Source organism: Capronia epimyces, assembly GCF_000585565.1.
Source record: "Capronia epimyces CBS 606.96 chromosome Unknown aczIQ-supercont1.1, whole genome shotgun sequence".
Taxonomy (NCBI): domain Eukaryota; kingdom Fungi; phylum Ascomycota; class Eurotiomycetes; order Chaetothyriales; family Herpotrichiellaceae; genus Capronia; species Capronia epimyces.
Window position 1 is genome coordinate 2,859,379 of NW_006912904.1, and position 26,390 is coordinate 2,885,768.

At 53.0% G+C, this 26,390-nt stretch overlaps 10 protein-coding genes across 10 annotated transcripts; 4 read left to right on the forward strand and 6 right to left on the reverse strand.

The window, feature by feature from the left end:
• Nucleotides 1-1,959: 1,959 nt before the first annotated feature.
• On the reverse strand, nt 1,960-4,125 carry A1O3_01052 (uncharacterized protein; the record flags this gene model as incomplete). The annotated part of the gene is made up of 1 exon (XM_007731200.1): nt 1,960-4,125. The coding sequence occupies one exon, from the start codon at nt 4,123-4,125 to the stop codon at nt 1,960-1,962; it is 2,166 nt and encodes a 721-aa protein (XP_007729390.1).
• A 1,022-nt stretch (nt 4,126-5,147) lies between these two features.
• Nucleotides 5,148-5,708, forward strand: A1O3_01053 (uncharacterized protein; the record flags this gene model as incomplete). The annotated part of the gene is made up of 1 exon (XM_007731201.1): nt 5,148-5,708. One exon carries the CDS (start codon nt 5,148-5,150, stop codon nt 5,706-5,708), a length of 561 nt encoding a protein of 186 aa, XP_007729391.1.
• Nucleotides 5,709-6,966: 1,258 nt separating this feature from the next.
• On the forward strand, nt 6,967-7,413 carry A1O3_01054 (uncharacterized protein; the record flags this gene model as incomplete). Its single annotated transcript, XM_007731202.1, has 1 exon — nt 6,967-7,413. One exon carries the CDS (start codon nt 6,967-6,969, stop codon nt 7,411-7,413), a length of 447 nt encoding a protein of 148 aa, XP_007729392.1.
• A 660-nt stretch (nt 7,414-8,073) lies between these two features.
• A1O3_01055 (uncharacterized protein) lies at nt 8,074-9,186 on the reverse strand (the record flags this gene model as incomplete). Its single annotated transcript, XM_007731203.1, has 1 exon — nt 8,074-9,186. One exon carries the CDS (start codon nt 9,184-9,186, stop codon nt 8,074-8,076), a length of 1,113 nt encoding a protein of 370 aa, XP_007729393.1.
• A 1,028-nt stretch (nt 9,187-10,214) lies between these two features.
• A1O3_01056 (protein TIF31) lies at nt 10,215-14,144 on the reverse strand (the record flags this gene model as incomplete). Its single annotated transcript, XM_007731204.1, has 1 exon — nt 10,215-14,144. The coding sequence occupies one exon, from the start codon at nt 14,142-14,144 to the stop codon at nt 10,215-10,217; it is 3,930 nt and encodes a 1,309-aa protein (XP_007729394.1).
• Nucleotides 14,145-15,340: 1,196 nt separating this feature from the next.
• A1O3_01057 (uncharacterized protein) lies at nt 15,341-17,056 on the forward strand (the record flags this gene model as incomplete). The annotated part of the gene is made up of 1 exon (XM_007731205.1): nt 15,341-17,056. One exon carries the CDS (start codon nt 15,341-15,343, stop codon nt 17,054-17,056), a length of 1,716 nt encoding a protein of 571 aa, XP_007729395.1.
• Nucleotides 17,057-17,111: 55 nt separating this feature from the next.
• A1O3_01058 (uncharacterized protein) lies at nt 17,112-18,068 on the reverse strand (the record flags this gene model as incomplete). The annotated part of the gene is made up of 1 exon (XM_007731206.1): nt 17,112-18,068. One exon carries the CDS (start codon nt 18,066-18,068, stop codon nt 17,112-17,114), a length of 957 nt encoding a protein of 318 aa, XP_007729396.1.
• Nucleotides 18,069-18,915: 847 nt separating this feature from the next.
• A1O3_01059 (uncharacterized protein) lies at nt 18,916-20,117 on the forward strand (the record flags this gene model as incomplete). Its single annotated transcript, XM_007731207.1, has 2 exons — nt 18,916-19,336; nt 19,387-20,117. The coding sequence occupies 2 exons, from the start codon at nt 18,916-18,918 to the stop codon at nt 20,115-20,117; spliced, it is 1,152 nt and encodes a 383-aa protein (XP_007729397.1).
• A 2,045-nt stretch (nt 20,118-22,162) lies between these two features.
• Nucleotides 22,163-23,281, reverse strand: A1O3_01060 (uncharacterized protein; the record flags this gene model as incomplete). Its single annotated transcript, XM_007731208.1, has 1 exon — nt 22,163-23,281. One exon carries the CDS (start codon nt 23,279-23,281, stop codon nt 22,163-22,165), a length of 1,119 nt encoding a protein of 372 aa, XP_007729398.1.
• A 596-nt stretch (nt 23,282-23,877) lies between these two features.
• On the reverse strand, nt 23,878-26,021 carry A1O3_01061 (uncharacterized protein; the record flags this gene model as incomplete). Its single annotated transcript, XM_007731209.1, has 2 exons — nt 23,878-24,238; nt 24,304-26,021. The coding sequence occupies 2 exons, from the start codon at nt 26,019-26,021 to the stop codon at nt 23,878-23,880; spliced, it is 2,079 nt and encodes a 692-aa protein (XP_007729399.1).
• Nucleotides 26,022-26,390: the final 369 nt, after the last annotated feature.

Consider the following 26,390-nt stretch of genomic DNA (forward strand, 5'->3'; position numbering starts at 1 on the left):
TTTGGAGAAGGGAGGGTCGGACAAGGATAGGAGACGAGGAGGCAACATGGAATAGGATGCCCCGGCGGAACAAGAGGCGTGTAGGTAGACTTGCAGAATGTCCGAGTTTGCAAAATCTAAGAGAGGAAGTGTGTGTACGTCGGGTTGGATGTGAAGAAGATTCGGAAGTGGAGTGGTAGAGGAGGAGTGAGTTGAGTGGCTTGTTCGACTCGCCAGTTTGGAGTTTGGGAGAGGGAAGAGATGGCACCAGTGACCAGGGCAATTCTGGTACGGAGTACGGCATCCCAGCAGTCAGTCACCCTCTCGCGTAATTAATTGGAGCCAGAATCCACGCGCGTTGACCTGTGCCATCCGTCCCGCCACTTGCCGGTTATAAACATAACTAGGTTCGTATAGCAGAATCAATAGTTGGCGGCTGACGGGCAATACCACCGCTTAACTGTTATCTGGGAGTATCCCCGCTATCACCGGTACTGGCGAATCTCTATGCGTACATCCCAGCGATCTTGCCTATCACTTGGTGTCACCAATCTGTACCTTACGTTTCATCATTCACATGTTGATGCATATAGGTACCTATCACGGTACCTAAGGTACTAGGTACCTAGAGGAAGTAAAGTAACGCGCCTTCTAAATACTACCTTAGTAGTGGACACAGTCTCCCCCTAGGGATCGAATCTACATCTGCCTAAGGAATGGTATTGACACCCGGAGGCACGGCCCAGAGAGGCACAGACAGGTACACTATAGGCATGGAACCCGACAACCAGGCTTCGATGATGGGGACTCAACTAGGTACGCCATGACTTGGTATATATTGGTATATTGTCCTCCTTGACATCCCGCTTTTGTTTTGGGCCACTGCCTCCAATGATTATGACAGGGGTTTGCTCTCTCTGTTGGTACAGCAGATGTCGCCATCTTCGCTCCCGCACGATCCTTGACTGTGGGATCGCGTGTGAAATAATTAATGATGACTTTGCTCCCTCGCTTAACGCGCTCTACCCGATTGGGCACATGGCCAGTAAACATAGGTACATAATGACGTCTTTCGTCTTTTGCCACGCGTTGGAATCTGGATACGGTGGCGGATACGTACCACGGTGGCAGGCTGGCTCGACTGGCTCGCATGCGCATCATGCGTGCCGCATCCTATTCGCAGGGAGGATATCGTATAGAGTTACAACTTACCAGGCACGTACTGGTACCTCTTCCCTTAACGACAGGGCAGCTTACAATAATACCCATGGGTCAGGTACGGTAGCTACAAGATATGACCTTAGGAGGTACAGAGATACCTTAAGGACCTTGGGTACATGTGGATTACAGTACTCGGCACCACTCGCATCTTATTTCCAGAGGGAATGGTCCTTGCTACCAACTACCAACAACCAACCTTCAGTCAGCGATTGCATCTGCGCCCACCACTCACGCTCCCCGACCTTCTCCCTCGAACCCCTTCTCACTAGCATAAAATTGCCTCCTGCTGCTAGTTCCGATGACATGTTGACAATTCTTCTCTGTCGCTTCACCCTGCATTGGCCCCAGGCTGTCCGAAAGCCCCTGAAACGCTCGTCTCTCGAGCCTCTCGTCTGGCATCTTCCCCGTCCCAACTTTTGAGTCTAGTACCCGCACAATTCTATAAAGCAAGCCCTTGCAAACCAAAGAAAAAATCAGATGTGATTTTCACAACCCACACACCGTAGAACTCCGCGGAATAGTTGATGTTAACAAAAATTAGGGTCGGGGCATATCTGCTGTGTCGGCCTTTGGGACCAACGCAAACCACCAACACCTTGCAATCACAAAAAGCATAACCTTCCGGAGACACAGCCTGCAATGTCTCTTTTCGATCCTTTTACCTTCCATATCATGAGAATCATATTGGACCAAGCCGAATGCAAATTATGTCGTATCATGTTCCGTGGTGCCACAGAATTCAGAGTCGCCAGCCTGAACCTAGGCCTCGACCAAATCGACGCCTTCAATTCCATACCCAAAGTCGATGATGACCACCCGTCCGTCTTGACTTGTACACACAATCTTGCGGTAGTCACTCTTGGCCGCCAGTATCCAACTGGACGTCCAGCCCTCAAAATTGATCTTGAGCCCTCCGTCCTCCGCCGACTCTCCGGTCCGCGCATCCCACACCTTGATGGAATGATCGTAGCTGCCACTGATGATCCGCGAATTTGCTGAGTCGAGGTGGAGTGATCTAACCAGATCTCGGTGACCCTTGAGCTCGCGGAGGCGATTGCCTGTGACGGTGTCGTATTCGTAGATGACCTGGTCGTTTCCCCCGGCAAAGATGGTGCGCCCGTTCTCCGAAAATTCGACGCATGCGAGTCCACGGTCTTTGGATTGGAATTCCTTGATGCAAACACCGTCCTCCAGGCGCCACAACTTCGACATGCCGTCGCCGCTAGCGCTGGCCAGCAGGTTGCCTCGGACCTGCACTGCATTCACAGGGCCACGGTGTCCCACCAATGTCTTCATTAAATTGCCGCTTACCCGATCCCAAATCTTGATCGTTGTGTCTTTGGAGCACGTGATGATCCGGCGTTTGTCGATGCAGACGTCAAGGACACCAGCATGGTGGCCGACAAGACGGAAAAGAGGTCTGTAATCCTCCTTGATGGCCCAGACGAGGCAGGAGAAATCAGAGGACCCTGTCACCAATATCTCCTCATCGTACTGTAGACAGAGGACCGAAGCTTGATGCCAGAGCTCGATGGCGGGAGAGACCGGGTCAGGAGACGATACATCGGCCTTGAAAAATGGGAGGACTCCTTGCGGTTCCACTGCAGCCGATACCAGGGTCTGCCTCTCCCTGGGGTTGTTTGGCGGTCCTAGCTTGCGGATACATTGATAGGTATGAGCATCCCAAACCCGAATTGTGTTGTCTCTCGACCCTGTGATGATCTTGTGTTCGTCGAACTGGGCACAATAGACGCTGTCTTTATGTCCATTCAAATAAATTGCAGCCGCTTCTCCGTTACGCCAACGCTTGTCAATTAACGTGCGGACCTTGAAAAGTTTCCTGAAATCTTGGCCGGGCGTCTTCTTGCCCAGGCCGGCGGCAAGAGGCAGATCCGCATACGGAGAGGGTGCTTTCTGACCGTATTCTTGATAGAAGATCTTTTTCCACACAGCCTGTGACTGACATACCCCATGCCATCGCCGAGACACTGTTGCTGCCTGAATCAACGACTCCACATCGAGGAAAGACAGGATGTTCTCCACGAGCTCCGTGGCAAGAACCGACGCTGGATCTCTACAAATCACATGTGCTGTAGCTAGAGAAGATCCGCGACGGTCCCGACTATCAAGAACGATCCCGATACCACTTTCCGCATCGCATTCGTCCTTGTTGTCATGGCCCCCTTCCCGTGGCTGGTACGGCGGCAGTGGGGGCGTTCGCGATGCATGGTACAGCTCATTCTGAGCGGCGGCGGAAGCCCTAGCCCCCGCTCCACCATAGACCAGATCGGATAAGAATGGCTGTCCTCTGCTGCGAGGGGGGAGGAAATCTGGGATATCTCTGCATGGCTCGGGACCGCTCTGGAATTTCAGTAGGGGAAGAGATGGTCTTCTTCGTGTGCTAGGGCTTCGCATGGGTCTTCCCCGAGATTTGGGCACAGTGGACATGGCCTCAACCAGGTCTATCATGTCGTCCCCGGATTTGAAGGGCAACAACTGAGGTCGTTTCGTTTCTGTCCATTCCTCTTTGAGTCGCGGATTCTTCCCTTTGACACTGAGGGACATTCTTCGCATCTGCGTACGTAGTTCAGACATGCCCTGCTTCAGCGTCTGCGTGAAAGCGGAGTACCGACGCTGGTGAAAAGGGTGTCTTGTCTGTGGTCCTGCCGCAAAGTTCGAGAACGGGTCGACGAACTCCGTGCAGTTATTGCCTGCTCCCGCCTCTTCTTGGTCGCTATTGAAAGAGCCCCAATCCAGAACATCATCTGTGATGGGAGCCGTCAAAGACATCCGAGAGACTGGTATCTTGCCGATGCCTTCATTTTCTGGGACACTGTCGTAAGCAGTTTTCGGACGACAGTGGACGAGGAGCGACGTCCTGCGGCGAGGGGCGATCGATGAAGAAGAAGGTTGGGTATATGACATGACAAGGCTCAAGTGGAAGTGTCGAGTCCAGCACGATTTCCACGTCGCACAGCAGTCGCGCCTTGCAAACAATGTGTTTTTAGTGTAATAGTCCAACCCCAAAATCGCACCGCTACCGTTTGAGAAGGACCGAGTGGAGTGGCACTAGAAAGAATGGTAAAAGGAATCGCCACAGACAGACAAGACTTGGACGACAGGAAAAGAACGGTGTAAGCAGCTCGGTAGCAGCGGCGGCGGCGGCGAAAACAACAACGCACTGCAGTGATTACCCGCCAGATCAACGTGAAGGCGGAGGTGAGAAGCGCAGGCGAGTTTTTGGATTTTTGTTGTCGATTGGGGTCTATCCGGAGAAGAAAAGTCCGGCGTGTTTTTGAAAGGGTGGGATTTACGAATGGCGCACGGGCATTCCAGGTCGTAGGGGTTTTCGGTGGAGGATGCCAGCACGGATGCTGAAGATGCGGCAATGGCGCTGGCCGTGCAAGGGGCGCAGCCCAGCCTAAGGAGCCCCCTGACTGCCTGGATCTCGCCTGGAGCGCACACTGCCAATCCCCGTAGGCCAGGCGCTCGTTGCCCCCGGAGACTCAGCGATTCGGCGTTTCAGGACCCTGGACTGCAGCATGACGTTGGGAGGGACGCTCCCATAATTTCTTTAGCCTGCGATCCAGGGCCTGCACATCTGACTAGCCGCCTCTGGTGGTCTCAACCGACCAGTTGACGAGCAGGATAATCGCCGATCCAGTGCGGTGAGAGTTATCTCGCTAGCTGTTCAGCAGGGGAGAGCTGCACCGCTGCACCAGGGTTCCGGTCCCATCCCGCCACTGCAAGCTTGTCGAGATCGAAGTACAACTGCGGTCTTCGTCGCCGACCAGCGCGCACGAATCAAGATAGAATCAGATACAATCATCCTTTGCATCAGCCAGCAGGAGCAACGCCTAGGAGCCTATATTTCGCAACCCGACTTCCCATTTGTATTCCTACTACCTCTCGAATTGTGCCCGTCGCCGCATTCACGAGACCAAGCTATGGCGCATATTCCTCTCCCCTACAATGCATTCTTCCTCTGGATCGAGCCCGTCGCAACTCTAGTTGGTGCATACTATGCCTGGCTCAAACCACAAACATATCTGCACCTGACGCACGCGGCCTCCGCGCCAGGGGTGTTGGGTATCCCTATCGCAACGAACGTTGCCCTGCGCCAGCTCGGTAATTTGTACGTCGCCTTCGCTATCAATGAAGCCCTGGTGCTGAGAGCAACAACCGACTTGAGAGTGTGGCGCGCTCTGCTGCTCGGTCTTCTAATAGCCGATTTTGGTCATCTGTACAGCTGCTTCCCGCTGGGACTGAAATCATATTATGATGTGACCAATTGGAACGAGATGGCATATGGGAATTATCTGTTCGTCTACTGTGGCGCCTTGACGAGGATTTGTTTTCTTTTAGGCGTTGGGTTGGGGGGCCCGAAGAAGACCAAAAGCAAGAGCAGGAAGTCCGTCAGAATCAGCGAACCGGTCTCCCCTACCACACCGACACCTAATAAGACTCCAGCCCAGAGCACGAGGAGGAGGAAGAACAGGTCTTCCTGAGTTAGATCAGCTCATCATACACATTGAGCCATCAACAAGCGAGTGAGTGCCTCTTCTGTTCTCATGTGGAGATTTGCACCTCGGAACCGATTGCACAGATCTTTGCGTGACTGTGGCGTCATCGAGCGAGGCTCTTGTATATGAGGCAGCAGCAGCAGCAAGGTCTTGCCGATGACCTCGTGGCGCTTCTCTGACTTCGGCTTACGATACCCCAATTCCTAGAGGCCATCACGAGTCGGCTACTGCCAGACTGCTAGACTGTTAGACTCTTGCAGAGCCACAAATAGCAGTCATCTACTTTGAATTTCAGGTGCGTAGACGCTACAATGGAGTTCGATTGGGTCTCGGGCGGTGAGACGTCTCTGTCCTCGACTGGATCCGGGACTTGGCGTTGCTGGTGTTAATATAGGCGGCTTTTGATCTGTTTATTGATCTGTTTATATTGAAGTCACAGAATTCACCTCAACAATTCCAGATCCTTTAGCCTAGTGGTTAAGCACTGCCTGAGCAATTAGCAAGCTGCTACCTACACTAAGTCACCTCTGAATTGGGGGGTTCGACTAACCGACTTTCTGAGTCGCTTCTTGACCTGGTATTTCTCTCTCCGAGGACCTCTACTGATTCCCTGCTGCGCCGTCTGCATAGGCGAACCTTGCGGGGATGTGACAACTTAGAAGAGTTACCAGCTGCTCCGAGCTGACAACGAGGAGGGAATGGTTACCGGACCCCTACTAAAAAACATGATTCAATTCTAGTTTCACTTCTCTAATCAGTACTCTTCACGGGGTGCTGGTTAGGGAAGTGTTTTTGTTCCCTAGATTATATGTTATGGGACAAACAACACTAACTACCTTATCTAATCGGAAGCCGTTTTATAACTCTCGTACAACGTGTCCACCGTCGCACAACATCAACCACTAATTAAGCGCGATAGCCGAACTTGGTGTTGTACGAAATCGGTGTCGAACTTGGTCTCTCATCTCTCTCATCCATCTGTATAAATGTGCATCGACCTCCCACGCTCTTTGTAAACCTGAGTTGTTCGAGTTCTTCAAGACACTATCTAGTCAGTTATTGCGTCACCATCGACGAGAGTATCAATGCCAGTACCCTTGTATCCTTTATTAGTCCTACTATTACGATCTTAAATATTGTTACTACGACCCACACCTAGAAGCCGGTTGAACCTCACGTCCATCCAAAGCATTTACCATTCTAAATTCTTCGTCTTCCCTTGCTCGCCTCACCTCACCTCACCATGCCATCCCACTCAGCCCGCTCCATCCTGGAAGCATTCTACGCCGCCGAGGCCATCTACATGTCCGCCCCGCCGGAAGAGCGCGACTTCTCCGGCATGGCGGCGAGGGTGGCATGCGACATCAGACTGGAGCAAACATCGGCGCTGCCTTACGCGGGAGTCTATATCGGACCGCAAGGCATGCAAGAGTGGAGTCGAAAGATGGCCGGGTATTTCGACGTGGTGGAAGTGCGGGACCGTGAGATCTTCGAGAGCACCAATTCGGCCTCTGCGAAAGTCGTCGTCCTCTCCAATCTGCATCTCCGGGTGCGCAAGACCGGCCAAGAGCTGGTCTTCCCGCACTGTCAGGAAAACACTGTCGATCTGGAAAGGGGCGTCCTTACCGAGATGAGGATTTTCTATTGGGATGTTAAGGCCATTAATGACGCTCTGGGCTATAAAACTTAATATTCTAAGTTAATCCTGGTGAGATGCAGTGTGGTTGCCTGCCTACATTACACAAACTGTACCTCACCTACCTTACCCAAACTGTACCTTACACCCATACTTTCCTTTCACTAGGTCAGTACACTGACTATGGTACCTTATGGTAGCCGGCATGGCGGTCAAATTCAGTACCGCATACTAGTAGTGAATGGGAAGTAGCCCTGCCATCTCGATCCTACCGTCAATTGTGGAAGCCGATTGTTCGGGTCACGGGTCTGGGTTAGTCATGTGCAAATAACGCGTGGTGTGCGTATATGTCAAATGAAGGTTGAAATGTTCCACGTTCTCTATCAACGGGTCGCAGGGAGAGCGCATGCTATATAGTATAGATAGCACACCTAACCCAGCCTTCTGGTTAAAGCACAAGGCTGGGAATGCCTAAGTTTGACAGTATAATGTGTGCGGGCGTGGTACACGTTCAAAGCGTCGTTATATTTATCTCTGGACTTAAAGTGGCTGTCAAATCTGTCTCTTCATTATGTGGCTCGAATATCCGTACTTCGCACTTAGACCGTCAGGCCTGCCTCCTGGGGTTTGATTTGGTTGGAGAGGCCACCGGCAACGCGAATTTTCTGTTCATCCAATGTTCCATCACTGACGACTTGCCCTTCCTAACTAAGACTAGGCAGCCAGCGTAACAACGGCCAAGCGCTTCCCGCCCGTCTTCTCGACAGGCACACCCCAAATCCCTGCTGGGGGCCCGCCCACCATGTCTCGCTGGCCATGACATCGACACCGTCTCACGGACTCGTATAGGTCCGTCAGTTCGGCGTCCTTCTCGCCCTGCACGAGCTCCTTGACGTCGATATCTATCGGCAGTTGGGGCGGCGACACCGGCTCGTTCTCGTCTTCTGAGGAGGAAGAGGAGGATGAGGAGGAGGATGATGACCTTGACCGGACTCTGCGTGGCGGCTGGGTAGATGCGGAGTCGAAGCGTCGGAGATCAAGGCCGTCTCCGCCTGCGTCCGCGTCCACGTCCACGTCTGCGCCCCCATCTATGCCACTCTCGACGGCTGAGTCGTCGAGCTCGTCGTCCGCCAGCTCCAGAGCCGCATCCTCTTCATCCGAGTAAGGGTCGTGGATAGGGCGTCGTCGAGGAGGCTGAGGTTCCTCGGATTCCTCCACACCTTCACTATTATACTGGTACTTGATGGTCTCGGGATCGTCGTAGTCGTCGGAAGAAGTAGTGTCGTCGGACCCGAGGTCGTCAACGTATGTGTGCTCGGCCACCAGAGGTATAGGAGAACGCTTCCGTCCGGAAGAGCTGGATTTGGAACCGTTGTTATTGGACCCAACTACAGCAGTCCTGGATGGGCGTGCATGGTTGTCCTGAAAACTTATCCTGCGACCACGGCCAGATGGCTCTGGCTCGGCTGGCGTCGGTGGTGGCTGAGAGCCATCGTAGGTTTCAAGTTCAGACTTGGGCTGAGGCTTTGATTCCGTGATGGTCTGGGCACCATCGCGATGAGAATCCGTGCGAACCGGCTCTGTAGCTGTGCAATCATAGTGGTCGTCTCCGTGATCGCTGGGAGACTTATTACCCTCCTGAAAAGCAGACTTGGCACTCTGGTTCTCGATCTCGACAATTCGCACCATGAGATTGTCCAGAGTAAATGCATGACCAAGAACGAACCGCAAATTTCGATCCGGTCGGTTGGCGGCATGCTTGAGCTTGCACTGCGCTGTATGGGCGAGCGTGTAGGCAGCGGTCGGGGTGAGTGGCCGCGGAGACATGTTGGCTTATGGAAGGCAGATGGTCCAAGGCGAAAAGCGGATGGGATCTGCTTGGGTGCAGAGAGTGGACCTGGACCGCCGCTTTGAGAGTGATTGAAATTCTTCTTAATTAGTAGGAGATGGATTCGTCTCCAGCCAAGGAGTCGACGAGGATGGCCCAGCACCAACTTGTCTCACAGATTTGCGATGATTGAACTGTGAGAAACACGAGTAAAACACTGCATACAGGTTATCCTGATGCTCGGATGATGTAGAGATTGATCAGAAACTGAAGATGTCGTGGTCATGCTGCATCCGGGAAGTCTGAGCAGGACTGGTGGTGGTTGAGATAAGGGTGGAACGCTCCCCCGCTGACAAACGCTGGTGAGCGACTTTGGCCAATGGGATCCGTCCAAATCCCAGCCTTAGGGCCATAATGCCTCGGCCTGGGTTGCCCCAAGCTGGTAGGCTATTGAACGCTGATTAATAACGTGATCACGTGCGCGTATGTCGCTGGACGGTTGCACATTGTCATCCTGGCTCAATAAAAGGAGTAGCACTGAAGCAGATTAACAGGAGCTGAGGAGATGTGGGAGAACATCCAGAGTTGAGAAGCTTGCATATTTGCTCTATGTCACCTGTATGCGTCGGCCCGTCATTGCCACGTGTTTCGAGATGCAGGGGAGACGGAGCCCGTGGAACTGACCCGGTTCTCAACCACAACTTCATCTCCACTCACTGTCTGTATCACCGAATCGAAATCAACCTTTTCAAACGCCTCATGCCCCGGTGAGCCCCCAGTCCCGCCGGCTTTTATTCTCCCCAATGTATGGTACAAATGGCAACAGGATCAGAATGGCGTCCTGCGAACGAGACCTAGGCACTATAAGTCTCAGAAGTGGTTTGGGATATGTGCCATTCCTGGATATATGTGCCCGCATCATGACTGTGATGGGAATTTGCCACTCAAGTCATGACCTCAGACTCTTTATCCTTTCTAGCTCTTGAATTTTCATCTTGTTGAACAACATACCCTATAAATTCAATCCTTAGGTGCTTGCGACTTTCCGTGACCCTCTGGCTTTGGGATTTAGTGACTTTTTCTTTTGATTTGTGCGGGTGCTGGTCCCCGCATCGTTTCCTTCGATGTACTTCAACAACTCGTCAATGCTTCTGGAGTCCATCGAAACATTGCCAGTCCCAGTTCGTACATTCGGCTCCACGGCAGAAGGCCTAGTGCTTGAATTGGGAGCTGCAGTGCTGGCACTTTGTGGTTGAAGCCTTGTACCTGCACCCATCCGAGGGAGATGGCGGATGCCAAAGCGACGGTTTTGCAAAAGCTTGGCTTGCTTCGCCAGCGAGACCGCGTTTTGCGTCAATTGCTCAAGCCAGCTTTCCGCTTCCTTGGTGTTTCGGTCAGTTGGGCCAAGCTCTGCGAGGAAGATGTTATACGCGTCGCGCATCTTGTTGACAGCGCCCTTGGAATCGCCGTCCAGAGCCAAGGCCTGTGCCAGTTGGAAGAGAATGGTAGCGGCATTGATCGACTGACGTCCGAAAAGCCCCTCGCAAACGGTGTAGCAGGCCTCAAACCATTTGCGAGACTCGGAATATTCTTTGAGGGACTGGAGCATGACTGCGGCATTGTTCATCGTCGTGATAGAGTCGGGATGATTGGGTCCGAAGATGATCTTCCAGACGTCCAAGGCATGCCTGACATATTTTAATGCCTGCCTAGTGTTGCCAACGTGGTGTTCAAAAAGCGACAGGTTGAGATAGGCCAGGATGGAATCGTGCGAGTCCACCCCTAGAGTCCGCTCGGTCACAATCACGGCCTTCCGGGCCAACTCAACCGCGGCCTCCTTCTCGTCGATTTGGTAGTAAATGGTGGACAAGGAATGGTACATCTTAGCGACTTCCGGATGTAGAATGCCGTAGATCTGTTCATGCAGCGATAGAGATTCGAGCACCAACTCCTGACCCAGCTGCTTTTGGCCTTGAGCCAGCGAGATCTTGCCAGCTTCCAAGGCTTCTTCGGCCAATGCGCTCCTCGGAGCAGCATCCTTGACGACTGGGGCAATATTAAGAATATCGTCCGCGGTGAAAGTGCCGGACGCTTTGACAACGGTGCCATTGCCTTGGGCGTGCTCACCACCTTTCTTTTTCTTCTTCTTGCTACCTTCGTCTGGCTGTGCACCGTTGGTGGAGTGAGTGTCACTGCTGCTTCTAGCAGGCGATGAGTCAAGATACAGATGGACTCCTTTGCTGAAGGTATATTCTCGAGCCGCTAGCTGGAGGCCAAGTTTCAAGGAGACCTCTCGGAGGAGGGGTAGTGGGTGAATTGATGCCAGCCAGTTGTCCTTCAACTCATATCGATATCGAGTCTTGACCTGCTTCTCGATTGCATCCTGTAGTTTGGAGGGACTCACTTTTTCAAATGAGTAATCCCCTTCAGGGTACAGCGCCCTCAGATCCTCGTCAATTTCCGGCCGGGGATTGGAATTCACCTCCACACACAGCAAGCAGTTCAGCAGATATGAGATGCAAGCACCCGCAAAAACAGCGGGTAGATGGCGCAGGTAACCGTTGAGGACGTGCTTGAATGCTCGAGCGACCATTTCCTGCTGCAAGACGGTGGAGAATGCCTGAAGGCGATGGCCTTTCGTTTCCGCAGCTTTCGCAAGTCTTCCTAGGTATCTGATGTTGATACCCCGTTTGTGCATAAGTTGACAGAGGGATTGTCCGTCCATTGGGAAGCCGACATCGCCATCGTGGAGGTCCGTGATCAATTCGGGGATGACTTTATTCCTCAAGAAATCGCACACCGCCCTGACTTCTTTCTCGTCCGCAGCATACTCTTCCTTCTCCTCCTCTGTCTGGGGCAATTGTCCGCTGCACACGTCGGGGTTGAGAGCCAGATTGAAGTTCGAGATGTCGACACGTTCCTGTTCGAGCGCAGCGCTGTCTTTCTCCGGCTCTTCTGAAGTCTCGGGTGTCTTTTCTTCTTTTCCCTCGGAGTCAGCGCTGTGGCCATTGGGGCGAGCCTCTTCAATCTGGTTAGTTGTTTCGGTATGACCATTGGTTTGCTTGGTACGCCGCTTTTCCACTTCCGCGCGAACATATTCTTGCATTTTCGTGCGCCAGTAAGCCTCGACCAATTCCAGCCTCAATACAGCCATCCTGTGGGGGTACTTGTCGCCAGTAGCGTCGGCCTCAACATCCTCAGACCAGGCTACGTCGAGAGGAGTGATGCGATAGAGATCGAGGACGTACTTGCGGCCGTCGGTGCCCAACAGACCCTTGGTCTCGACACTACCCTCTAGTTCGTGCCTCTTGCCTTCCTTATCCCACACGGCATGCTTCTTGACGTGCAAAGACTTGGAGAGCTTTTCGAAAGCAGGGACAAAAGCTTCGTTCTCAGTCACAACGTCCCTACCCTCGACACCACCGTAATCGATCTGGTGCTCACCAGGTTCCCGTTGCTTGAAGATGCCCGGAACGATGCTCTGGCCAACGATACGCTTGCCAAGATAATCGACCACAACCGTGCCAGGAGTGAAAAGCCCATTGATATCCAGCTGGTTGACGGCCTTGACCCCAGCGACGTCTTTGCCGACAGCGACTCGAGCAGCCTCGTCGCCACCTTCGCTAGCAAAGGTTTGCACGCCATCGGCTCCAAACGAATAGAAGATGTTGTTATAGATGAATATTTGGGCGTCTCGGCCTTCAGTAGGATTCAGAGGAGCGACCTCACCTCGTGCTACAAGCACGGCACCCCGGGCTGCAGCGTCATTGTAGTCCGCAAACAGCTTGGAGGTCAGTCGCTCACGGAACACTCTGTCTTGCAGAGTTTCCCGGGGCAGTTCCCGTGTGGTCTGAAACTCCTCGTTCCAGTCTCGAAGGTTCTCGGCCCCGTCTGCCCCGCCGATCAAGTATGCTTCCTGAGGTCTTGTGGGGTCTGCCTGGTGCTGGATTCCCTGTGTGTACCCAGATGGAACCAGCCAGGGATTCGAGGGGATGGCATTCTGGAAGGGAAACGTGGTGAGCAGATCCTTCCGGCCGTTCATCTTTTGAAGCTCGACGAATGCCTCATTGAACGAAGGCGACACCAGTGAGATTAGAGTCAACAAAGAATGAGCACTGTAGTTTTTGGGAGCCGGTCTGGGCAAGGGGTCGAACTTGTTGCTGGAGGACTTGTTGACATAGAAGCCCGACACAGTAGCCGTGATCTGATGCTGCTCACCCTCGTTGGTAGTGAGGACCAGGTACAGTAAGTGGCCTCGTTGGCGCAGGTGATAGGGTGGGGGATTCCACTGAGACACCGAAAGCGACTTGATAGTCTTGGGCAGCGGATCCTCGTGTGAGGGCAAGACGGCTTCCAAGGACGGGCGGCCATCGACCTCGTAGCCAGCCAGCGGGTTCTCTTCAGACTTGCTAGTAGAAAGTGCTTGGGCTTGGGCTTGACCGGAGCCGAACTTGTCATCATGGAGTGACAAGCCGGCATTAATGCCATGAAGCAGGTCAGATCGGTCACCAGTGGCGCCGATGAGCTCCCGAATCCGAACAACATGTAGCCTGGCCTCCTTTTCAGTGTAGGGGTCCTCAACAAGAACCAACTCGTCATCAGGCTTCAGGTCCTTGACTTCGGAGAGCTCCACGAAGTCATTGATCCGCTGGCCGTTGTGCTCGAGATGAAAGCAGGTGTACTGGAAGGTATCGGGAGTCTCGACAATGGACTGACGCACATCTTGAACTTGCTCTTGATATGTCACCATTATAGACTGCTTATAGGGTTTATGCGGCAGCTTTACGGTGACCTGGAACAGCGCTCCGGCGTTGGGGTCGTCGGTATTCGTGTGTTCATGGTCGTGAGGGTGGGTGTGCTCGGGCGAGTGGCCATTGACGCCGTTGGCAAGGGAGGAGGATTTCTCATCCTTCGGCGAGGTATTTGCGACATCTGACCATTTCGTTAGAGCTGACATCTCTGGCGCAGGGTTGGGCGTGCAGACCTTGTTTTCCCTGGACGTCACCATTGGATTGTGCCATTAGGAACTTTTGGGGGGAATACAACACTGTACAAACCCGATAGGGAGCGAAGAGCACCGATGACCGGGAACGAAAGGAGTGACGAAGAAATAGTATACAAGTATACAGAAATCAAGGAGGATGGATTAATGTACAGCGCAGAAGAAGGAGAAGAGCAATGCGAGTGTTTAGGGTTTGTATGGGTATTGGAAAAGAGGATGGGATGGATTGATGAACGGATGCTGATGGATGGATTATTTTTCTGGAGTTGGAGCAGCAGTCTAGCAGTTGGAGCATTCTCGGCCACGAACTGCAGCTGGCCACTGGTGATTGGCCGGGCCGGAAGACAGGAAGAGTCGGTAGCCACTAGAGCGAGAAGCAAGAAAATTTCACGGGCGGCATGAATGGCTGGTGGGCTGGCCGGTGGGCTGGCCCGGAGCCCGCTTAGAGCTCCGGGCGTACTGAGGTACGTTATACATTAGGTACGTCGCACCCTTTGAGCCTAAGGGAGCAAGCCCCTAAGCCTGCGCCCCCCCCACAGTAGTTAAAGCAGCCGCCACAGCCGAACACCCCCCGGGAAGTCCTCGCAGAATCTCGCGCCTTGCGTCTGTCCCTGCGTCAGGTTGGCAAGTCACGCGACCGGCAACAACACCCACCTCGTTCGGGAGACCGTGCAGAATAACGAGAGGAGGATGGAAAAGATGATGGCGGAAAGAAAGCAATCAACTGCTGAAGAGCTACGAGTACCGCCGGGAGTTCAGCTCATCGCTATCAGCTGGCACCCACAGCGCCGTTACTAGTAATAGCACCCTAATCTTCGAGCTGGCTGCACGTGCAGAGGCTTTTTGTCCTAATCAAGCTCCCTCGAGGCTGTGTACACTCCCTTCCTCTCGTCCATCCCCATTCTCTTTTCTCGTGGATATTACCTACGACGTCCTATGCTGGTCATTCATTCCGATTCTTGTCCCTCGTTTGTCTCCCTTTTGGCCGGATTGGTTGTGCGTGCCTCTAGTTACTGCCCAGTGCCAGTTGTTACGTTGGGCGGCCAAGCCATTCCCCTTTTCATTCGCATCTCTACTAGACATTCTGGACGAGTACTATTATTCTTCGACGTCTTGCAGTGATTCGCCAAAGCACTCGCACAGGCCTCATCATGACAGTAATACACGGATGGATGCTGGGCAGGGCGCGGGTCAGTCCCTTGCTTATGAGAGGCCGCATCAAGGTCGCTGTTAGACCTATACGTTACGCTTCGTCACAAGTTGGCGCAACGAACACCCTACCCGGTCTGAATGAAGATGAAGAAGGCTCCTCGACCGACTCGAAGTCGGGGCAGAAATCTAGATCCCGAGCTGGACCAACCATGTTTAAGATCTTTGAAACGGCCGCCACCACTTTCGCCTCTATCGCTGTGCTCGGTTTGGCTGGTTACTCCTATCATCTCTACTACAAATCGCTCGTCTTGCGCAAGATTGCAAAGGCCTTTGAGCCCGGCGACCCTATGCTGGATCTTGCGTCCCCCCCAGTTCCCCAAGGCCCGGCTGGCGCTCAGCCCACAGACGATCCTGACGACTGGATACAACGGCCTGAGCAGGCTAAGATTGACGCTATCATCCATGGTGAAGCCAAGGGAAGATACTACCTTCTCGTGGGCGAGAAGGGGACTGGCAAATCATCCATGATTCTTGAGGCGATGCGAAAAATTGATGGGGAAGGGGTGTCTATGTTCGAAGCCCACGCTGATCTCGAAATCTTCCGCATTCGGCTGGGCAAGTCACTGAACTATGAGTTCCATGAAGACTACATCGGCTCGCTCTTCTCCATCCGCGGTCCACGGGACACGACAGCTCTGCTCGATATCGAGCGGGCCTTCAACAAGCTGGAGAAGGTTGCTTTGGCGCACCGCAACAAATCGCAGAAGCAGAGCGGTCGAAAGGGGCCGCTCGTTGTCATCGTTAATTGCGCCCATTTAATCCGCGACGACGAAGATGGAAATGACTTGATTGAATTGATGCAGCAACGCGCCGAGCAGTGGGCCGCGGCCAACCTGGTCACCATGGTTTTCAACTCTGACGACTACTGGGTTTATGAGCGCTTGAAACGCTACGCCACTAGAATGGAGGTCATCCCCGTCGTCGATCTGTCCAAGGACCGTGCGATTGCTGCCTTGGACCGATATCGAACCAAATTCTTCCCAGAGCAGGAACATGATCCGGAAATTTTGAAGCAAGTCTATGATCTGGTTGGAGGACGGTTGAATTTTCTTAATCGAGTGGCCAAGAGCTCTGACATGATCAAGATGTGCCATCAAATCAAGGAATCTGAGAAGACATGGTTCTTGAACAGATGCGGCATCCTCGGAGAACAAATGGACGATGATGTGATGGACCAACAGAAATACGCCAGTGCGGCCATGGTGCTGGCTAAAGCTCTCGTGGACCGGGATGAAGGCATGGAGACCAATTATGACGACGAGAGAGGCCACATTCTGCCAGAAATCCCTCTCTACAAAGCCCGGCAGATCATGACCAGAGCTGATTTTATCCAGAGCTACGATCACGACAATATCTTCACCATTGACAGCCGTGCCATGGTACGCGCGGACAGCATTCCCATGATGCACGCATTCAAAGAGATCTGCTCTGAGGAAGGCTTTGATGACTACTTGGAGGCCACTCTGGATCGCATCTCGGCAATTGAGAGTATCAACCGTACGAAGGAACTCACTTTCAAAGATCTGTGGTTGGAACAGCAAGGAGAACAACGAGGGAAATATTCGTTTACTATGAGAGATCACAAGGGACGTGAGACCGGCACCATTGAAATGAGGGTTCAGCCCGATAAATCGCCCGCAGAAGATGACGACTAGCCGACCGCTATTGAAAACACTTACCGGGTACACCTATATTCAACTCAACCCACCTTTAGACACCAGCCTTACCTTTGCTTCGCTGCCCGAGACACACCATACACTGTCGCAACATTGCAGCAGGGAGAAAGGGAGCGCAGTTCGACCATTCTTCCTTCGAGTACGTTTTCGTCAAGGCGCCATACCATATGCCGCAGCCCGGACAGTTGTTCTTGTTCATTCCACGTTTGGCGATCCACCGCTCCAAGCCAGGAGTATCTGGCTTGATCCGAATGTCGCGAGCAAGGACTCGCTTCTCTGCCTCGAGATATTTGAGATTAAGGCGGGCCCTTTCCTCAAAGTAGTGGCGATGTAATTGAAACCTGCAGTCCATACACTGCCATTCCGAGTACGTCTGGTGGTTGATGTGCTCATCAATGTTGAATGCACACCCGCATTCTGGAAGGCCACATGGATTGTCCTGCCTGATCCACTGACTGCACGGACGGCAGTAGTGCATCTCACTAGCTTGTGCTTTGCGGTAGATATGTGTTTGCTGTGCCAGCCAGGCGCATTGGGAGCAGATGAGTTTATTGCAGCCAGAAAAGATGCCCGCGGTTGGATTATGCCTACCGTAGCACCGACGGATTGGAAGCAGATTGGAAGTTCGAGAGCACCCCAGTTCACCGCATTTGACAGGCTTCAGTCCTGCAAAATAAGGATCCCGGGGGTCAACCTCCAGAGGTCTGATAGGAATTGGCTTCCACAGCTCTGCAACTGTCCGGCAACTCATCCGAAGTCGGGTGTACTGCTCAGCCGTGAGACCGCCAACTTTGCGCAAAAGATCTCGAAAAGGTATGATACAGGCGAAGACACTCACAAAATTCGGTTCCGGTTTGTTGTAGGGTGGGAGTTCCAGATCCATCGGGTCAGAGACACTGCTGGGACAAGCCAGGCTATCGCGCCGGCGCTTACCTGGTGTTTCATCATTGGATTCTATCTCCGAATGTCTTCTTTTGCCGTTGAGCGCCATGACTGATACGCAATATACTGTGGAAGAAGCAGCAGAGACTTGAGCATACGTTGTCGTTGTCTTCGAGATTATATCGACGAAAGGCCGACAAAGAAATAGGGCTTTGAAGAATGCCATTGTGCCGGACTTTTCTTTCGGACCTGGACAAATCCTCATTGTCTGTCGTCTTTGGGGCAATAAAAGTCTTTGGCCTTAGCCGATATTTGGAGTCCAGCAATAGAGCATAGGCTTTGTCTTCGAGAAAGGCACAATGGCTCATGGCGGCCGAGTAGAGTTGTGTGCTCCATTGTTGCTGGGTCCTGAACAAGAGGACAAGAGGTTCGGGGATGATGTTCTGACAATCTGGCCGCCTGTATTGGTACTCGGATGTTGTGGAAGACGCCATCCGTATACCAACTGTCCACCACACTCGCCCACACGACGTCTCTTCAGCCACATTGGGAAGGGAGCTTTGTATGGGCGACACAGGTTTCCAGTCTGACATCGAGGTTGCTGATAGAGTGCAGCAACATCCGTACTCCCTATTCTGTCAGACAAAAGCATTATCGGAAGGGTCCTCCGTCATCACGTGCCGTCGTTTGTGACGTAGCCTAACACTCGGACCAATCACGTCACGATCGCGACTCGCCAGCCACAGCATTTCCCTCCCCAGTCCAATATTCCGCTACGCCCGCTACGCGACGACTCTCCCATTTCTATTCCCACAGAGAAGACTTCTTTCCCCCGTCGAGCCTGTCTGTCCCGAGAACTTGTTTTGATGCTCGACGACCTTCTCGAACTAGCCACCACTCTTATACATCCGGACCACGAGCCGACAATCTCCTATTGCATCGGCACTGGCGGCACCATGCCTCCGCGAAGCAGACACACGAAATCCGCCAGCATTGGCTCCAGCACCGGCGGCGAAAGTGCCAACGGCGGCATGCTCCCTCCTGCGACTCCCGGCTCGAAGTCTTCCTCCCCCGTCGCTGCGCGCAAGCCACGCTCGCGGCCGACCACTTCCACTCAAGGCTTGGAGTCGCCGGCCGTGGTGGTTCCCGTACCCGTCGCCGCACCAGTTGCGCCCAAGAAGGCCCGGGAGGCGGGCAAGTTTGCTCTGGCGATCGTGCTGAGCACGTTGCTAGAAGCAGTGTTTCAGACGGGAGCGGCGTTCGTGACACCAGGAGACTTGGCTGTGGTATCGCGACAACCGGACACAGCGGTCATCGTGGGTCTATTGGGATGGAAGCTTGCAAAGCTGAGTCTATATTGGTTCCGAGGATTTGATGGTATGGCTTTTCCAAGTTTTTCTCGTGTCTGAACTGACCCATTTTGCTAGCATTCGATGTCGCCAGCGTATCTCTGCTGCTCTTTACACCGCAAAGCATTCTCTTAGGCCTCTTCTACGAGATTAGCCCCATCACACTGGCAGCGACGACACTGTCCTCTATCCTCGCGAACTCTCTACCATATTACTTCCTCCGCCCGCTATCCCCGAGCCATACACCTGCTTCCGCGCCCCGGGCGAGCCTGCGGAACCGCCCGATCTTGACCGACCCTTACACAGCCATTGCAACATCTCTACTTGCGACCGCCATTTTCGCCGTGCTGGTCGAAGCGTCGTTTGCGACGTTCCTGCCGGAATGGCTGATCACAAATTTCACTGGCTTGCGCACACTTGAACCAGCGCACCGAGGCCCCTCGGGTTTGCCCACTCTTCTTCTTGCACTCTTACCTGCCGGCGTGGCATGCATGGAGTTCCTTTTTGCCCCATCTACCGCTGCTGGGAACGTCGCCGTAGTAGCAGTGGCCCCGTTCGATCCGGCCACTGCATCCTTCCCAGCACACGTCTACCATAACGCCTGGGGCTGGTATTCCGCACGACAGAAGGAGTTGATCCGCCGGACGGCGGTTTTGACTGCTCTACTGGTCACAGAGACCGTCTTGGGGGTATGGGGTACGATTACCGGCGTCGAGCTCCCAGGCGCCTTGGGCTACGCTGGCATCTGGGGCCTGGGAGTCGTAGTACTGGGCGCGGTACTAAATTGGGTGGGTGGGCCTAGTGATTGATCAAGTCTAGTAGAGTCGCCTCCTCTGTTGGTTGCACGTCTCTTTGTTAAGCTGAATCACTGTGTATTGTTGAATTCTCCGGCATGGGTTGCTTAGGAAGGGAAGGGAGCAGAGCTCTATCAAAGAAGGGTCTTATGGGTTTCGACAATATAGCTTAGGAAGGAAAACGAGCTAGAACAATAACGAGCGGCTTATCTTATTCCACTTTCTGTACGGAGTACGGGGTAATCTGCCACGATTACTCCGTGAGGAACAAGGGACCCAAGGAGCGAGTCGGCATCAACCCTATGTTGATCAGTATATAAACATGGATATCACCGTTCTATTTCTCAGCTCAGTTCGCATTCCAGTCGGTCTCACGGCCAGCCACAAAGGCTCTGTGCGGTTCAGGCCCTCTTCGATATCGACGGCGTTGCCATCGCTGACAAAAGGCGCCCTCCCGTGCGTACATGGATCGGCCCCGACTTGGTCGATATACCGTGCCACGTCAGGCGGCATGTTGAGCGGCATCTTGGCCTCTGTCCAGGCCTGGCGGACGCCTGAGAAGAGTTGGGTGTCGGTTGCCCATAGGCCTAAATTCGCATCGAGTCAGCATGAATGTCAGACAGAGAAGGATCTGGGATATATGAGCATCGGCGAGAACCACAGTACAATTTGATAGACGCGGTTGGGAATGTGGCACGACCCTACGTGACTGGCCCAAAGTGTTGGGATCAGTTAGCATCTATCTGCACTTGTACTCCGTACGTACGTACAGTAGCCCAGACAGTCAGGTGTGTGTAATGCTGGCCGACTCGAGACCTTAGCCTTGTCATCCTTGGCCAACACAACACAACACAAGCACAGCACACAACGAAAACAACGCAAACAAAAAAAAACAAAAAGGACCGCAGACAAGGCAAGACTTGAACTCGATCTCGACCCTTTTCGGGGTGATTTTCCCCAACCAACAAAAACACCTCCCTACCCAGGGATCCCCGTGAAGGGTCCTGGTTACGTAGGGAGATGAAACCTAGATACCTAGGTTTTTTAGAATAGGGGGGGGAATCCAAGCCTCGATCTCCTCCTCCTGACCACCGTTCTCGAGCCGAAGCCGTCATCAAACGAGTGGAAAGGAGCAGTTGAGGAGGTGAGGTTAGCTTGAAGCCCCCCGTATTCTAGACGCCATGGCCAGTATGTTGGTTAGAGGGAGTGGGACAAAGGGCAAGATTGCCGATGCGTACACTGTCTTAACCACTAGACCATGCGCCTCTGTGATTGTTGAGGAGAATTCTGCTTCTGCGATATATTAACTGTCAATTTTCAAGGTTCATAGTTCAAGGTTCTGCCGGCACCCGTAGGCTTAGCTTGAGCGAGAGTGACAACGAATGAGGTGGAAATGGAAATGGAAATGGAAGTGGTCAGTAACACCTCTCGAAACTCGGATCAGATTGAATCCATACGGTCCACGGTCCAGCAGTACTGGATCCAGAGTACCTATACCATGTCTCGTCTCGCGTGCTGTACAATTCTCTCCCTTTCCCCCATCCCTATCGCTCCACTTTTGGACGATCCTCGACTGTCCAAGAGAGACCGCTTCACTGTCCAGTCACCTCCTGCTAGCTCTTCCTTGAATCTGGGTCTGATATTGGCTTCCGTCCGGCCGCTCAGCTCACTCAGCTGGTTGAAGGATCGATTGATGTTTTTAATGTTCCATCTGTCGGGGGGGGACGTTCCTCTAAGCGATGATCGGGATTCAGGCGGGAAGCGAAGATCTTTCCGATGCAGTCGTCTTGCTACGCTGAGAGTGCCAACAAGAACAGCGTCGGTCACTGGCCACATTTGGCCGTTTAGAACTTGCAGGACCTCCAAGCAAGCTTGTACCGGGACAGGACGGGCGGATTTTTCGCGTTTCTCCCCTCTCTCCCAGGGTCAGTGTATCGCCTGCTTCACCCTAGGTAAGGTCATTGCTCTCGAGAATTTGAACCCCGAAAGCTCAGCATATCCCTTGTGGTGTCTTGGCCCGGGCGGTATTGTTCATTGATCGACGCAAACATTTGGTAGAATCAGCTCAGGCTGCCCAAAACTACCTTCTCCCATTTGGCCAGCACGGTCTCGATCTCATGTGGTAGAGCGAAACCTGGATTTCTGGGTTGATGCTGATTGTTCGCTTCCTCTGCTGTCGATTCCACTTGACGAGAGCTCTCTTCTTCCCTTTGACGTTGCACCTCATCCCATTGATTTGCCTTCTGGCGTGCACTCTGAACCTTGGAAATGTTCTCCTCTTCACCCAATACGTCATCGTCAATCTGGTGACTGTTTTGCAACTCGGAAATCCTTGTGTCATCCAACACCTTCAAGAGTTCCGAGATCTTCAATTCTATCTTGGCGCGTTCATAAAGTCGGTGTACGAATTGGACTTCGACGGCACTCGTGTCCGTATCACCTCCACGACTGCCGCGGTTGGCAGCCACGTCTCTCTCAACGGAAGCTTGTCCAGACGCGGCAATCCTAGCTGAGGCAGTTTGAGTGGACTCAGAGCCAGATGCCGCATTAGATCCATGAGACATTGACACAGACCCGGTGCCGAACGATAAACCAGAAGAGACACCATCGTCGGATCCAACCAGCCCTCCCCTCCGCCCAACATTGGCACCGCGTCCAGAATTTGTACTCGTAGTTGTAGATGTAGTGGAAGTTGCAGTGGCGGCCGATACAACTCCCTCCAGGACTCCCAATATTTGGCCCACTCGCATTCCAATCTCCACGCCAAAGGGGTACCCGGCGTCGAACCCGGCCTGCATGACGCGGGCCTTGCCCACGCCCAGTCCTTCACGGTATCCGTCAGTCATATGTTGCCGACGGAGAGAGGGGATATCGCTTAGAATCTGGGCTCGCGGAGGGCGCGGCGTGATGGCCGACGAGTTCGGGTCCAGACCGAATTGAGAACCTCCATCACCATCATGTCCCACATCGCCGTTGTGGGCGTGCGCGTGGGCGTCGTGGTCATGGTAGTCCGAAGAAGTGTCCCAGATATCGTCATCCGCGCCAGGCGATTGTTCGGGCGTCGTGACCGTAGTCGAAGCTGACGAGCCTGGAGGACTGGATTTTTCAGAAGAGTGCGACATTGAAAGGCGGAGCGTTTCTGTCACTGCCTCCGCCTCCGGTCCTGGGGCGGCAGCCATGGCCGAGCGCGAAGGCGTGTGCTTGAGGTTTGATGGAGAGGTGATTGTTATATGTAGGTTGTTTGTTGGCCGGATCGTTATATGTGCCTAGGCAGTTCGTTGGCAGATGGAATCTTGGTCTCATAGACCAACGAGCTGATTTCGCAGAACAGCTAAAGATGCCCCTTCTGTGCAGGATCGGTATGTGGGCTATTATATTAGTAGGTGTCCTGGGCGATTCAACCTATCCAGCTTGTCTTGTAGATTGTCGTGTTAAAACAGGTAAAGGGCCTCGATGAGACAGGGCCGATATCTGGAGGTTCGCACGAGTACCTAAATTACAAAACTACAGGCGTGGATAGAAGGCATGATATAAAATAGTGACTCTGTAGGTGATTTGAAATTGTAACATTAATCGATGAAGTTGAGTCAGGCTTTTCACGTGACAGTCAATTTTGATATCACGTGCCCGACCTTTGACATCCTGCTAGCAATTCGTTGGGCTGAGAGCACGAGTCAAAAGAAGGGAGCCGAGGCAGCAGAATAAGTTTTCATCATCTAGCCTCAAAGTGTCCCTGGTTCTGATTCCCAGGGGATTGCTCATCGAGACGGAGGACCTAACTCGTCGCCACCTGACGGTAGTCCCCTTGCACTCTCCACGCGCGAAGCGGCAGAGCTTGCAGTGCGAGTGCCTTCTTCTCTATATAGGTCCAAAACAAAACCGCTCCAACAATCACAAAGATCACGTTTGTGATATAGTACCCATCACGCTGCATGAGACAAGTGCCGCCACCCTTTAGACACGTGTTCTTGTCGGCTTCCAAGGCGCAACTGAACGAGCTCGTGATTGGACTGATGTCGGGATGAGCCTTTGAGAAACCCTCCGGATCGGCAGGTGGAAAGCAGGTAGCCTTGGTGAAGAGGTCGACAAATTTGAGGATGAAGAACTTGGGAAATGTCCCGCCCAGATTCGAGACCCTGAGAAAAAGTAGATTAGTAAATAGTCATGCCAACAGGTGAGAAGAAAGCAAAGGAAAACTTACGTAGCTAACAGCGTCATGTATGTGCCCCCAATTGCTGGGTCGGCAATCCTGGCGTGAAACGCAGATATTGCGACAAACATGACCGTGTTCATGAATGTCGAGTAAATGTGTTCAGCAATCACCACAAGCATGTACCACAACGGGACCGGCTCATCGAGCCCAGCCGGATAGATCATGATAGTGAACTGAGCAAACACAGCAGCGAGTAGTCGAGCCACGTAGGCCCAGCACCATAGCCTCAAAGGCGTGTACTCGGTCGACCATTTGCCGGCGTAATATCCCAAACTCAGTTCGAAGGGAAAATCAATCAATACAACCAAGGCCATATTGGCCTGGCCAAACCCTTTGTCGAGTAATTTCAGGTTCGTGACTGCATCGTTGGTCACGAAGCCAAGTTTGGCAATTAGATGGACAATAATGATGATCAGGATGTTGGGAAGTTTGAGCACAGCCCACATACTGCGGTAGACCTCCATGATTCCATCTCGTTCGTTCGACTTTTCCTCTCTTTTCAGAACAGCCAGGCCAACCGTGACTATGAGGTACACCCAGCCCCAGAATTTCATGTAACCGCCGAGGGTCAGCAACCCATATTCCTTTGGCACGGTTCTGAACCAAGCATTGGCGAAATCCGGGGCCTGAAGCGCTAGGAAAACCGTGTGTGACAAGAAAGATCCTGCTGTCAGACCGACCGTCTGCGCTGTGGAAGCATAGGAAATATTCTGGATCGATAGCAGCGAGATGGCCCAACCGTCAACGGCAATGTCTTGAGTAGCACATAGGAAGACGAGAAGAAACCACCAGCCAGTAAATCCCCAGACACCAGCCCCATCATTCTCCCCTGCGGCTTTCATCATTTTATCAATCCCGCCCCCAAGGTAAATCATCGACAGTCCGGAAATGGTTTGAATGGGGGTGATCCAGCTCTTCCTTCGCCCGAACCGTCTGCTCCAAACCGCATCAACTATCGGACTCCACAACAACTTCAAGGAATATGGGTATATCGCGAGTGAGAAGATGCCAATCTGGCCGTATGAGAGGTAACTTTTCAACAGGAAGGGTACAGACCCTGAGGCCAAGCCCATGGGTATACCCTGAAGAAAATATAAGAGCACTAGGAGCAAGAAATTGCGCTTGTCTTTTGGAGGGAGATTCGAGAAACTGGTGTTCACCATCCCCGGCGTCTGCGGTGTCTGTGGTGGATCATTGTCGAGCGTGAAATCCTCCCTGTTTGTGACTCTGGCTACGTTGGCTGCCGGATCGTCGCTCGAGACGTGTTTACGCCTCAGCTCGATGTGAGAGTCCATTTTGCCGTTTGTGTGACTATCTACATTGCCGTTCTGGTCGACTTCGATCCGTAGGTTGGGGCGCGAAGGCGATCGTTTGTCTTTGCTCTTCTTGGATTTGCCGCGTTTCATCTGCGACGTGGAACCTTCGACGACGAGGTAATCTTGTTCCGAACTCTCAGCCTCAGAGTCCTCCTCTTCCTCTTCGCGGACGTCAACAGGACTCAGGGATTGCGTAGATTCGCTGTAGAGTGCCTGGCGGGGTGGAAGTTCGTTCAGTTCGATCTGGCGGGACTGGGTTGGGAGTCGGCGCGGGTCTCCTGCTTCGATTCTGCTGTGACCTTGGTGGTAAGGAAGGACAGTATGGTCTGTAGAGGACGAACGAGTGTGGTAAAGTGGGAATGTAAAAGGTTCGGCAATGGAGTCAGGCATCCATGCGGCGAAACGAGTGTAGGTGGGTGGATAGAGAAAAGGACTCTGTGTCCTCTACCAGTGAGTGGCCAGTGCCAGACTGTTTTAGTAACGCTGTGAGATCATGGATCACCAGAAAAGATTTTCGGAGGAGGCTTCCAATTGCATCTTCCTCCTCCTCGCCAACATCCAGTCAAGGTAGAAAGGACATGAGGATCGATGTAGACTCGCGATATTCTTCATAGACGGCTTCCGACCACCCCAAGTAGCACGTTGCACTTGTGGCAGGCTTCAAGCCCGCTAAAAGCACAATCCCCCTGACCACACACGTGACTGCCGATAAGCGACGCGTCTTTCTTATCGCGGACGCGTCTTCGCGGAATGGCATTT